The 14,321-nt window shown below is 39.3% G+C and overlaps 1 protein-coding gene across 5 annotated transcripts in view; it reads right to left on the bottom strand.

Moving 5' to 3' along the window:
• The window catches only part of ZDHHC14 (zinc finger DHHC-type palmitoyltransferase 14), a 359,116-nt gene that overhangs the window by 56,061 nt on the left and 288,734 nt on the right, over positions 1-14,321 (bottom strand). For all 5 annotated transcript variants that reach the window (XM_069070302.1, XM_069070299.1, XM_069070301.1 and 2 more), the window contains exons 4-5: positions 7,328-7,465; positions 3,241-3,289 (exon numbers count right to left, since the gene is read on the bottom strand). In XM_069070302.1, coding sequence (XP_068926403.1) covers positions 3,241-3,289; positions 7,328-7,465 — 187 coding nt within the window. The remainder of the gene's footprint in view (positions 1-3,240; positions 3,290-7,327; positions 7,466-14,321) is intronic.

Genomic DNA, 14,321 nt, shown 5'->3' with positions numbered 1-14,321 from the left:
GTGTGTGTGTGTGTGTGTGTGTGTGTGTGTGTGTGTGTGTGTGTGTGGAAGGGGGTCAGGGGAGCCTGGATGCAGGAGGGAGGATAAGCAGTGTAGCTTAGCTCCTAGCTGGAGTTAACAATACAGAGCTGCTCAAACCACCCTGTGTTTTCTGTCAGAACTTATTCAGCGAGGAAGCATTCTTTCCACTCCCAGCAGAAAACAGCTTATTGTTATTAATATTTATAATTTGAAGAACTCAGCAGGCTCCCCGCCTTTCTCGTGCAGCTCTTGAGAAGAAACAGGTGCCCAACATAGCAGTTTAAAAGCAGCCGCCCCTATGATGACTACAGAAAATATTCCATGGGTACAGAGACCAGGCCCAAAGTTAAGTTCTGAAACATTTATAAAATTTATAAAAATTTATCTAATATATTTTTCTCCCATGTAAACTAACTTCCTGAAAGATTTAGACACTCCTTTCCATGGACAAAGAGACAAGCTTGAACAGTATTATATTATCAAAGCAATGTTCCCTTTAGAAGGATAGATACCAAGAACCAAAGAGAAAAGGCTGATAACTAACTCCTCTTCTGGCCACATGTCTCAAGAAGACTTGATTTGAATAGAATACTGGGTGACCCTTCTTGAGGAAGGGAAAGGTCCTGTTACCTCCTGATACTGCTTTATATAATCCCGGGATTTCACATTACCAATTACCTCCTTTATACTGCTAGCCAACCCAATCTATGGGCCCCATAAAATCACAAATAATGGAGTGATCAAGGAGTGGTATTAGGTACATCTTGGTTCATAGGATCATACATTTTGAGCTGAAAGTGATCTTAAAGGCCAGGGGAATACAAACCTTTCCTATTTTTCAGACAATGAAATTGAGGCAAATATAGGTTAATTGATGTACCCAAAGTCACCCATCTAGTAAGGAGCTAAGGCAAGATTTCAACTCTGGTCTTCCTAAATCTAAACCCAGAAGTCTAATGAGTATCCTACCTACAAGATAGCTGTGTGAACTTGGATCAGTCCTTTCACCTTTCTGGCTTTTATTTCTATTATCTCTAAAGCAAGGATATTGTGTTAGATCAGATGTTCTTTTTTTTTCTTTTAAAGCAATTGGGGTTAAGTAACTTGCTCAAGGTTACACGGCCAGGTGTTTCTGGGTGGGTGCTAAGTGTCTGAGCCTGGATTCCATCCCAGGTGAGCCCGGATTCGATCTCAGGTCATCCCGGCTCTGGGGCTGGTGCTCTTACTTGCTGTGCTACCTGTCTGCCCCAGATCAGATGTTCTTAACCTGGGATCCTTAAACTTAAAAAATATTTTTTTTGTAACTGTATTTCAATATATTTGTGTTCCTTTGAAATCCATTGCAATTGCTTTATGAGTTTAAAAACTTTCTGAGAAGAATCTGTAGGTTTCACCATATTGCCAAAGGGGTCCATGAGATACAAAAGTTTACCAGCTTCTGAGTTAGGTGATCTTTATGGTTCTTTCGGTTCTGACATTCCATAAATAAGAATTTGTTCTCCAATCCCCCAGTTCCCATATTTTGGTATCTTTGAAATGTTTTCTAGTTTCCAGGGCAGAGCCACATAAAAACAAAATTAAAATTGACTAGAAAGGAAAGACAGTATATATACTTCAGACCCATTACCAAATTCTTTTTAGATTCATACGAATTTCTTGCTTGGGTCCCAGGTACACGGGTCAGACCTTATTATCCTACATTTTATTAGGTGTAGGGAATATAGCTGTGATTTCACTGATAGAAGGAACTCCCAGATGAGCAACCTCCCTCCACCAATGAGGGTCAGCACCTTCTCTGGAATTAATAATTGTAGAGAGGGACCAAGAATACTGAGAGGTTAAAAAACTTGCCTGGCGAGAAAGGACTAGAATGTAGGTCTTTCTGGCTTCAAGAACATCTTTATCTACACATTATATGAGATTGCCATCCATATCCATGCACCCCACCATATTCAGTTACTTTGTTCTTTCAGAACTGTCCATTATAAGATGACAATAATTTCTAAAAAAATGAAGGGTTCAAGTCCAAATCAGCTAGTTATATGAAGAAGAAAGATGGCAGAATTATAGAGCTGGACTGGACCTAGATTCTAAAACCTGTCCCTTCCTGGTTTGGATTTGCTTTTTCCTTTCAAGAAATTAAAATAACTGTACCTGTAGAATTTTCTTCATTCGACCATTATTTATTCAACACACAAGAGGGGTCTTCTGGGTTGGTTAGAGTAGTTTTCAGAGGGTCAAGATAGTACCCATGTTGGTCCAAATGACAGTTGAGTGTGAACTGTCTTCAGGGAATGCTGTCTATGCAGAACTGTATAAACAATGATCTGGTTCTTCATTTACCCACATGGGCAAAAAGTCAATGTTACCTTTGAATGCCTCACTAATAATAAAGATGATGACAATCTATATTTACATAGCATTGGTATGATCTATTACCTCATTTGATTCTAACTGTAAACTTGTGAAGTAGGTAGTAAAGATACTATTATACCTCTTTTTTTACTTTTCTTTGTATTTTTCAGTGCTCAGAACAGTACTTGGCACATAATAGGGGCTTTAAAATGCTTGTTTAGTTGATTGGAATTTACTTATTATCACTTCCTTTCAGGAGAAACTCAGAAAGGCTATGACTTGTCCAATGTCTATAGTAAGGACTACAGTTCAGGTCTTCTGATTTTCATTCATTATAGTATACTAGCTTGAATCACAGTGCACTTTTCTCTCCTGCCCTCAGGAGGAATCCAACCTACAACCACCCCTCTTCATTCTGTGTTCAACTGATTTTCACTCTACACAGGGAATTACACTGGCTCTTCCCACATTGGGAAGGCAGTAACTATGGAGGACAGATTGCCTGCCTGATGAAAATGTAAGGAGTAAAATGCTTGACCTTACTTTTTCTGCCCAAATTGCAATGGTTTATCACATTTGAGTGGCTGTTTTTCACACTTGGCAACCTCACTTCTAATTTAAAGACTGGAAAAGTCAGGTTTGTTACTTCATCAGTTCAAAGCTGATTTCAGGGGATACTACCTGCAATGTGTGTATCTAAGGAAGTCTTCCTGGGCCACAGAGAATCTCAGAGTATTATTTCTGTTGGAAGTGAAGCCAGGGATGGGGCAGAAAGAAACAATGAGAATGAAGGAATCATAATCCACACACAACATATTAGCATCTTCAAAATGAGTGCAATCAGAAGTCAAATGGAAAGGATATCTTGCAGGACTGTCCTTGAGAGCATTTAGAAAACCTGTTTGCTGGGAACCTGTGGAAATGAAACCAAGATTTAACATCAAAGCAAATCCCTTCTCCCCCTCCCCCCCACTAAAGTGTAGTTCATGCTGAGAGCTCACATCTGAATGAAAATGGTAGGAGGTGTTTAAAGATCAATTAAATAATTCTATTCTATAAGTGCTACAGCATGCAGTTTACTTGTAGAAGACTGAGATTCGGCTAAAGTTATTCAACAAGAATATGGCAAGATTCATAATCAGACCTAACATCTGCAGGATATTTTCTGAGCCAGAGCAGATGGATGTCTGCATACTTCCCCATCAATTACGGTTCTGATTACGCCTTTGTTTTCTTCTGCATTTTAATATGAAAACAAAACACCATACACTATTTTTTCCCTTCTGTCATGAAAGGCTGTTTTCTCAAAATCTGTTAACTTTTGAACCAAGAAGTCCTGTAAAATGGGTGACATTGTAAAAGACTTCTACACCCAGCACAAACAAGATCACAAACTCTGAGTTTATAACTTTTTTTTAAAAGCAATTGGGGTTAAGTAACTTGCTCAAGGTTACACGGCCAGTTATTTTTGTGTGGGTGCCAAGTATCTGAGGCCGGAACCGATCCCGGGTCTTCCAACGCCGGGGCCGATGCTCTTACTCACTGCGCCACCTGGCCGCCCCCTGAGTTTATAACTTAATTCTTTTAGATATAATACATTTAAAATATGAGAAAAAGAAAGGATTTCACATTACCAATGCTACCTCAGAGAAAGAAAAAAAATCCTGAGGGCCTGAGTAAAATTTCATCTGACCAGAGGACATTATTTTTATTATTATTTAAGTATTGACATGTTACTTTGCTTTGAAAAAAAATAGTCATCCAAGGGATCTCTTTAACAAGTTGTTGCCCTTTTAGGGGACGTGGGTTCCCCTGCAATCCAACCATGTAAGTGGAGCTGCGTTATACACGAGGCCCTCTGAAAATGTGAGCAGCCATTCTTCTTGTCAAGTTCAGGTAATATGACAGCTACCAATTGGAGGTTTGTTTTCCCAGTTGTACAGTCCATTCTAGAGCTACCAAAAGTTGCATATTTTCCAACTAATTCGCAGTTTGCTCTTCTTCCTATGCCTATCCTACACTCCTGTGAGACAAAGAGTAGCTCTGTGGGTGGATTGGAGTTGATGGGAAATGATGTGAGGAAATGTGTAAGGAACAAATAATGAAAAAGATTGATGTGTAAAGTACCTCAACCCCCATGGACCAGCAGGGATAAAGAAAGCTCTACTTTTTTGCTCTTATGCAAACCCTTAACACTCAAGGATGCAAAAGAAGCTTAAGTCTTAAGGAAGATAATGCAGGGAAGGCAGTCATGATGCAAAATTAGGACATTAAAATAATATTATTTCTTAATCTTACCCTATTGAAAATAAATGAGGTTGCTTTTCTAAAACTTTCATCTCTCTGCTTAGAAATCTAAAATTGTAGCTTTCAAAAATTATGTCCTATGTGCATAAGACATGTTCTTAAGATAACAATATTCTTTACTTTTCTTTGACTTTATCTCTTGCCTTTCTTACTTTGTGGACAGAGATGATAGATGGCTTATCAGCCTTAATAAAACACATTTTAGTCCTTACCAATGTTTTCTGCATTTGGGGATCAAAATAGTGATCACATGAAGACATTCCCCCCTTCCTCCAAGGATCACATGACACCTAAGTTGGAATTGGGCTAAAGGCTTCTTTCTTTCTTTCTTTTTGGAGAAGAAAGTGTGGAGGAGCAGGTTGGGAGAAGGAAGGAAACATTTTTTTTATTTGTTTTTGTTCAAGAAAATGTTATGATATATTGTGAGCTGAAAGTACAGTAGAAATATTTATCTTTTTTTTTTTTTGAGGTGGGAAGGCAGGGTGATTGGGGTTAAGTGACTTGCCCAAGGTCACACAGCTAGTAAGTGTGTCAAGTGTCTGAGGTCAAATTTGAACTCAGGTCCTCCTGACTCCAGAGCCTGTGCTCAATTCATTGAGCCACCTAGCTGCCCCGAAATTTTTATCTTTTTCAAAAATGTTTGCATGAGAAGACTGATGAACAATCAATGTTGCATAAAAGCAAGAAGTTAAAATGGTTGTTAATAACTGAGGCAAATTTGAAGAAAACTAACCGGAAATTTTCAGTTTGTACATCACAACCCAATTGTGTCATCAAGGATTAGGTTTTAACTTCCCACTTGACACTGCATGTTGTGTATGTGTGTGTGTGTGTGTGTATTGTACATGCATGCAAGTGTGTGTGTAGGTGTTTTATTGTGTAACAGGGAGGTGGAGAGGGGTGGATACAGAGGGATACACACACAGAAAGAGAGAGGAAAAACTTGTATCCCTATAAATAATCTTTTAAAAGTGCTGGGTCTGTTCATTAAACACCATGAGACAGGTATGAAAGCACTTTTGAGTCTTGAAAAGCATCATGCTGATTAGCATGAGTGCACTCTGTTATTGGCACTTTTCCCTTAGCTGTGTTGGGTAACTGTTACTTGTTCTGAAAATGCTAAGTGATGCTCTTGTTTTTCCCATCATGACTCTCTCTCTCGGTCTGTGTGGCACTAACTACTCTGGAACCCTGATAACATGAAGGAAAGGTGACCCTGGGGAACTATGGTCTGCATTCTTTGAAGGAACTGAATAATTTAGAGAAGAGTTCGAAATTGGATTTTTAGTTTCTTCGTGTATACCCACCAAGCATAAATGACCACACAATGGTTTTCATATACATAGTTTGCTCCAAATTCAGATGAAAGGACCTTAACTCTAGAATGTTGGCACTATTATTTGAAACATAGCTTAAAATTGGGGGCATTCCATGTACTGTAATGTTTAAATATTGAATAATATCTAAGAAATACCCTTTCTCTGATCCTCTCCATCCCTCTACCCCTCTACCCCCATCCCAAACAAACAAAAAAGGGCAGGAGAAAAACTTAGATGCCTAACTTTGGCATTAGCAACTCCATTTGAGGTTTTAGAGCTGCTATCATCAAAGAAGAGGAAGCCTATTTTCAGATACCTCCGGAAGCATGCCAGCAAATGCTCTATACCTTCTAATGGGTGGGTTACACTTTAGGAATGTGGATAAGAAATAATGTTAGTCTTTTAATGTTGCTAATGGAACCATAATGGATCTTTAAAGGCTTAAATTTATAGCCCAAAGCCAATTAACTCCCTTCTCATCACTATCTGACAAGGGGAAAGGGCAAGAATAAGGGACAAAAGAAATTCTTAGTTATCACCAAGATGAGGATTCAGGTTTAGCAGGGAGAGAAGATACCTAAATCTCAGAAAATCAGCGTAAAATCATTTGAACAAACCCTCTTAGGTAAGGTAAATGCTTCTTAAAAGTATTTTCCTCATAGCTACTTTTTACACTAGACAATAAATTGATCAAATTTTCTACTCTGACATCTGAAAATTTTTATTTATGACAAACTGTATGCATATGTCAATGAAGCCTTAATTTTTTTTTTAAACAAACTAAATTTGAAAGGAAAAGAGATATAAAAAGAAAGGGAAAGAAGCTAAAATTACCCAAGAAACCCGGTCCAGTCATATATAATACACTCTTGTTTTTAGAGAGCTCCCAGCAAATCTAACTCAACTAAACTGTCAGCATTTGAAATGTGGTCCTTAGAGGCCAAGTGTGGGGTTATCTCTTAAAAGAACCACCCACAAGAAGTTGAAGTAACTTGATATTTCAGTGGTTTGAAAGTAACAATTATGTTTGTGGTCCCAAGGAACCAAGCTCTGTAAAGGAAAGACTAAATTGGAAACCATTCTTAGTAGGATTGAGAAGGTAATGGGGAAGAGGGAGAGAAGGGAAGAAAAGAAGAAAAGGTGAGAAAAGCAAAAAAAAAAGGGGGGGGGAAGGTTGGAAGTGAGGAAAAGGAGAAGGAAAGGAAGGGAAAAGAAGAAAAAGAGAACCCTGAATGATCAAAATATTAAATCAAAGTTAAATAAATCAGAAAACCAAAGTCAAGCAAGTGATTACATACATAATCTGATTTTGCCAGCATACTTACGAAGAATGACGTGGGTGATAACGAATGCAAATATAAAGACTGTCAGAAAAGACAGAGATAAAATAAACATATAAAAAAATCTGTAGTTTCTTTTCCCCACACAGTTGCCTACCCAGGGACAGTGATGATCAAACCGTTCTGAAATGAAAGGCAGAAAAAAAATATGGAAATCAATTAATAAAATGTCTCTTTACTTGAGAAAAAAAAAAAACAAACCTTTGAATAATATACAAAAATGATGACATCACTGGTATTTGTAAACTAACCTTTTAGAGAAGTATTTAGCTTCATGAGATTTCAAGGGCAACATTATCCTTTCATCTAAATTTAAACACATGATTGAGATGATCTTTCACACACACAGAAAAAGATATGTCTTCTTATTAAACTGACACTTTAGAAATTTTAATAGGATTTCTTATCACACTTAGGGTTGAAAAAATTAGATTGCTTTTATATATTAACTCTCACTTAAAGATCTTCTATCAACAATACTCAAATGCATGTAGGATCCTATCAATGTGGGCATCCCCTCCCATGATACAGATTATAGCCTTTAATGTGATTTCCATTCTATAGATGGAAGAGTATAGTTTACATGGGAATCTTTCACTAAAACTAGGGAATTCCAATACAGGGAGTATACCTGGGACATCTGAAGATAAAAAAGTGTTCCATAATGCTTCTTTCCTTTCTTATCCCATTATGTTCTCCCCACCCAAGCTTTGTAGATCCTTGTAAAAAAAATGTTTCTTCTTGATCAATAGGGAATGACTGCCTTTAAAATATGTTTCTAGGACCTTAATCTGCTTTCTATCCCTAGGAGTCTTGGATTTTTAAAAAAACTTTCTTGTCACCATGACAATTTAAAATGAAATCTTTGATGCATTTATGATTTATTTTTTCCTCTGCAAGTAATGACAGTGTTTTTCTTTTCTCTACTATTCAGCTGATCTATTCAAAGTGATATTGCAACACACCCACTCACATTTCGGAAGTCTGCACAGTGGGTGGGCAAGAAAAACGTTGGCCATATGACTTATCCCTTTTTTCCGGTTCTTTTCCAGTTCTGTACCCCATTTTATTTTCATGTAGATAAATTAATATGTATATATATACACATATATATACATATATATGTCTATGTGAGGCACCATTATAAAGAAATGGCTAATGTCATGAGCCACAGGGAAACCAGTCTTGTTACTTTATAATCAGATCCTAGAAAGAGTCATATATCTTATTTTACATGTAATGCCTTTATCTATACATATAATGTTAACTGGAATGCCTATGGGGATATTTGGATTATGGCAATCATTAGACTGATTAATCTTACCAGGAAAATTCCCCTGTCTGTCTGCCATCTCCTAATACTTCCACAGCCTGCTAGCTGCACTTGTTTTCCAACTTATTCCAATCTTTGAGCTTTTGATTGAGCCCTGTCCTTCCAGGTCTTCTGCCTTGCTCTGGCTTCTCCCCTCGCCATTTACAGTATTAACTTCATGGTGCACCATTTCAATAAACCTCCTTTTTTTCTGCCCTTGAATCCCTCACCCCATGACCTACTGTTGTTTCTGTTTTGCCAACTTTTCTTTCTGGCTAACTCAGATATGTTTTTCTTGCTTCTACGCCTTAGTGTTGCTGAAGAAACCACACCAACAGGAACTACTGTAAATTTATGCTGTTTGACTTGCATGACAATATTTGGATTTTTCTCCGGTTGACTCAAGTCACCTTCCCCATATCCTCTATTGTAAATTTTCTGCCCAAGCCCCAGACTCATTTCCCACCTAACTCTCTCATCAGATAACCTTGCCTCCCACCTCATTGAAGGGGAAGGGAAGGGAATAAGCATTTCTATAGCACCTACTACATGCCAAGCACTGATTTTTTTTTTTTTTTTACAATTTTTCCATCATTGAGAACAACGAGGATACCTACCACCAGCACCTTCATTTCCCCTCCTCCACTTCTCGATGGTATCTTTGCTCACTGGCAAGCTAACTTTTCTCCATCTGTGCCTCTGAGCACATTCTCTTCCATCTCCTTCATGTCCTTGCTTGATCAATACTTTCTACTCTAACCGTCATTTTCTCCCTTTTTATTTGCTTCAGCTGCTCTAACACTATGCTTAGTAACAAACAAATAACAGCTAGTAATAATAGCTAATATTTGAATCGTGCTTTGAAGTATGCAAAGTGCTTTACAAATATTATCTTATTTGATCCTCACAATAATCTTGGGAGGCGTGCTATTATTATCCCTATTTTATAGATGAAGAAACTGAAGCAGATAGAGGTGAAGGCTTAGCCAGGATCACATAGCTAGTAATCTGAGGCCAAATTTGAACTAAGGTCTTTTACATTCTAAGTCCAGTGTTCTATCCCCTATACCACCTAGTTGCCAAACAAACAAATAAATACCCTTTTATTGTATCTTAGGGGTTCTTTAGTATATCTGTAAGGGAGACTGTCAAGATTAAGTGATGAACTCCAATAATAACCCACAGTTCTTGGGAGTCCTTCATAAAAGAACCACACCCAATTTCTGGGGCTTCAAACTGCCTTTCTGTTGACTGACAAGGGTCCAAGAAATTCTATATTCTACCTTATAAAATGGATTATCTTTCTCACTGCACATAGAGGTGGTGCTTTCAAAGATGGGTCTGGACTGAGCAGATTGGTTCGGGCTCTTGGAAACTTGTGAGTGAATTAAAATGTCATCACCACACTATGATCCAGCAGAAACTGGAAAACAAACCTTAAAAAATACTGGGATGTGTTGGTGTGTATTACAAAATGAAAAGAGCATGGCTGAACTGGTGCTGGGATACTCTTCCCTTTTGTTCTGGCTGTTAAGATTTAGAAGATGCATTGTGTAGCTGTCCAATTCTGTAAAAAATGGTGACCTGTACAAACTGACCCAAGAAATCAGTAATGTAATGGTAAAATTCTCTGATTATGATGATATTAATGACATGGTAATAATAATAACATATAAATGTTGGTCACCATTATTAGCACTTAAATATATTATGTCATTTGAACCTCAGAGCCCTTGAAGTTTGTACTATTATTATCCGGACTTGTAGATGAGGAAACTGAGTCTCAGAGAGGTTGTGACTTGCCCATAGTCACATGGCTAGTAAGTATCTGAGCTAAGATTTAAATTAGAGTCTTCCTGACTTGAAGTCCAGAACTCTATTCACTATGTCAACTAATTGCTTCATGTAATTCTGAACAGATAGAGTTTTTTAAAACAACACCAGCACCCTATCAAGAGTAGGAGGCAGCTGGACTCCATTTGCCAAGAGTTTTGATAGAGCTTAGGTCTCAGGACCAGTGAGGATGGAAGCCTTAGCGCTAAATTAGTGATACAATTGTCAGTGCATTGGAGAAGTTGGGGATCAGGTTTTTTTTTTTTTTGGTCCTTTTGGAGGGGGAAGGCAGGGCAATTGGGGTTAAATGACTTGTCCAAGGTCACACAGCTAGTAAGTGTTAAGTGTCTGAGGCCGGATTTGAACCCAGGTCCTCCTGACTCCAGGGCTGATGCTCTATTCACTGCGCCACCTAACTGCCCCCTGGGGATCAGTTTTGATGACACTAAAAACATAGTGGAACTCATCACATTTAGTATGGGGCAACTGAGCCAATGGCTTCCAGGTCAATGTGGCTACCAGCTGTAGAGTGTCTGGAGAGAAAAAAGGGTCAATTCCAAATACCAGGACAAATGAGTCAGTAGACCTGAAGATCAGGTAGGAATAAAGGTGAGCTGGTAACACTGAAGGTGAGGATTTTCGTGTTTTCAACTATAGATTACAAGTACTGAGCCCAAGAGAATTTTCAGCTTCAACTTCCTTGATCAATTGGATTATAGGTGGTGTGACCACACCCAGGATCCATTTCTTAATTTCAAAAATTGTGTGTGTGGGGGGAGGGAGGTGTTGAAAGATATCATCTGTACATTTCTAGTTTTAATTGGGATCTTACCATATATGATCTAGAGACAAACAGCAGGAATGTTCCCTGGAGGTCAGATGTGTTAACAACTGGTTCCCCATATTTAGCATTTGAAGGTGGGATGCCAACCTGTTTCTATCAGTCTGAGCACGAGTGCAGAAAGTGGGCCAGCAAGTGATGGCCAACACTTGGTGCTCATCATTCTTACTATGTGCTTTCAAAATGTGGGGAGCTGTCAAAGCCCCCTTATGCCACCCCATCCTCCCTGTCCCCACAAGAGGACTGTTTTCACTCATGATGTCAGTGTAGAGAACAGTTCATTTGACCTTTGATTCTTTCCACCTTGGCTAGGTGGTAAGGGCATCCCAGAGATGTTCAGATTTAGACCAAGAAGGCAGGTAACGTGTCCACATGCTCTGCAATGTTGGTGTTGTTTTTTGAGAGCATGGGAGAAAACAAAAGGGAAAGTCCAAGGGCATAAATAATTGCCATCGAGGTTTTACTTCATGACAATCCCTGCCCCACAGAAGCTGCATACACAATTCAGAGCTAGCTACATTAGGCCTGAAGAATAGTCATTCAATAAAGTGTCTGCTCTGTTAGGCACTATACTAAGAGCTGGGAATACAAACAAAGGCAAAAGACAGTCCCTGCCCTAAAGGAGCTTACAGTCTAATGGGACTAATGTTTAATAAGACAACATGCAAACTACTATGTACAGACAACATATTGACAGGATAAATTGAAGATAATCAATAGAGGGAACACTGTAGCATTAAGAAGGACTAGGAAAGGCCCCTTGTAGGAGGTGTGATTTGATTTGAGATTTGAAGGAAGCCAGGGAAGCCAGGAGGTAGAGATGAGGGGGACCAAAGAAGACCCTCCATTTTTCCTAGAGAAAGGATAGGTGACCATTGACTATCCAGAAGCAGATGGCCACTGACCCGTTCATGAATATCCTAGGTAGATATGGTTTAGACCTGTAAAAAGTTAGCCAGGTGAAATTATTTTTCAATGAAGTATATGAAACATACAGTCTGAGGATGGAGGCCATGTTGGTATCAGGTGAAATGTGAAGAAATGAAATCCAGAATAGGAGTGAACAAGAATGACATTTACAAGATGGGTTAAGGTACATGGAAGATCCATGTATACACAGAAGTGAGCATAGTACAGAAAATCAGGGTCAAGTAACCTGAGTTGGAACATACTGTTGATAGAGCTGAAATGGACATGTTGTTTGAGTCGTGCATCTGACTGATTGTGAATTTGACATTTTATGGTTTGGTCACTCACACTCCTTTTACAGAGATATAGGTACATAACTATGTGCATTGCTTCACCTAAGCTGAAACTCTAACTATGAATTGTGATACCCAAATAAACAAAGATAATAATGAGAGCTAGAATTTATTTTTACTTTAAGGGTTGCAAAATATTTTACAAATACTATTTCATTTGGTTCTCACAACCCTAGGGGGCAGATGCTATTACTATTCCCATTTCACAGTTGAGAAAACTAAGGCAGAGGTTAAGTGACATGTCCAGGGCTACACCAATAAAAACATCTGAGGAAGGAAATGAACTCAGGTCTTCCTGATTCAAGGCTTAGTGCTCTAGCCAGTACATCCCTTAGGGATACTCAAGTGATACTGGGGTGATACTCAAGTGACCTAGCTTGTTAAAGGAATCAAAAGTGGAAAAGACCTACCACACCACGGAAGAAAACTTAGCTTGGGTAGTCTTATTGTTACTAATAAAATGCCTTCATCTGATTCACCCTTGCCTTAACAACCTATTAAGGACAATTTCTATGGCGGCAGAAGGAAGGTGTTTGGTTGGTTTTTTAAATTCAAAAGTGATATTAACTGCTAAGTTAGAAACATACAATACTATGGGTGGTTTCCTTATAGAATAGAAGTGTATTCAAAAGTTACTGTGGATGGCAGAGTCGAAACAGGACCTCCCTGAGGCTCCAGTTCTCACCACCTCCAATCCATGTAAAAGGGAACTCTGAAAAAACTTTGGAGCTACAGAACCCACAAAATGACACAGAGAAGCTAACCTCCTGCTGAGGACAGCCCAGCAGGCCTGCAGGAATCCGTCAGCACAGCACTTTGGGATCTGAGCCCAGCTCCATGCAGAGGCTTTAGCCCCAGGGCAGGCCTGACCAGCTGCTGCTTGAGGGACTCCAGATCAGCAGCAGCTATGGCCATTTCCTCAATTATCAACACATAGATGCGAAGGACAAAATGAGAGGTCAGTGCAGTCTGGACTTTGGGACCAGGAAGTGGGAGTGTGTGACTTTTGCCCCCAGAGCAAGGAGCCACTGAGACAATCAGCACAGCCAGCCAGCTCCATGTGGCAGCTTCACCTCCTGGCCTGCAGAGTGTAGGGGGACCAAGCACCAGTCTGAGGGGAAATTGCTCTTGCTTTGACCTGCTTGGATCTGGATTGCAGTCTAGGGTGGAGGTCCTGGGGTGTGTGTCCAGCTTGCCAGAGGGTGTGGAGGCTTCAGAGGGGGCACCCATATAATACCTCCAGCAGCTGAGAAAACCCCAGCATTTGGGACGAAAGATCCCCTGTCTGGTGGCAGGGTCCTACTATAGCAAAAAGCCCAGGGGTCAAGTGACTTAGGGGTGACGTGACCAGGCAAAGGAAGCAAAACAACCAGAAGACTCCAACATTAGACTCTTATTTGGGGGATGAAAAAAATCAAAGCATGGAACAGGCGGAAGACAGTGAAGTCAGAAGTCCTGCACCAAAAGCTGCAAAGGAAAATATGAGCTGGCTACAGTCCATAGAAGACCTTAAGAAGCACATAAGAGAAGTGGAGGAAAAAGAAATGAGAACGATGCAAGAAAATCATGAAATGAGAGTCAACAGCCTGACTAAGGAAAATCACACCTTAAAACATAGACTAACTCAAATGGCAAAAGAGGCTCAAAAAGGCAATGAGGAGAAGAATGCCTTAAAAAGCCAAATTTGCCAGATGGAAAAAGAATCTCAAAAGCTCAATGAGGAGAATCGTT

The sequence above is a fragment of the Petaurus breviceps genome, unplaced genomic scaffold (assembly GCF_028583685.1).
Source record: "Petaurus breviceps papuanus isolate PSGF00001 unplaced genomic scaffold, PetGlider_PUasm1.0 90808, whole genome shotgun sequence".
NCBI lineage: Eukaryota > Metazoa > Chordata > Mammalia > Diprotodontia > Petauridae > Petaurus > Petaurus breviceps.
Note: the sequence above shows the minus strand (reverse complement) of the source record. Positions and strands in the feature narration are given on the sequence as shown.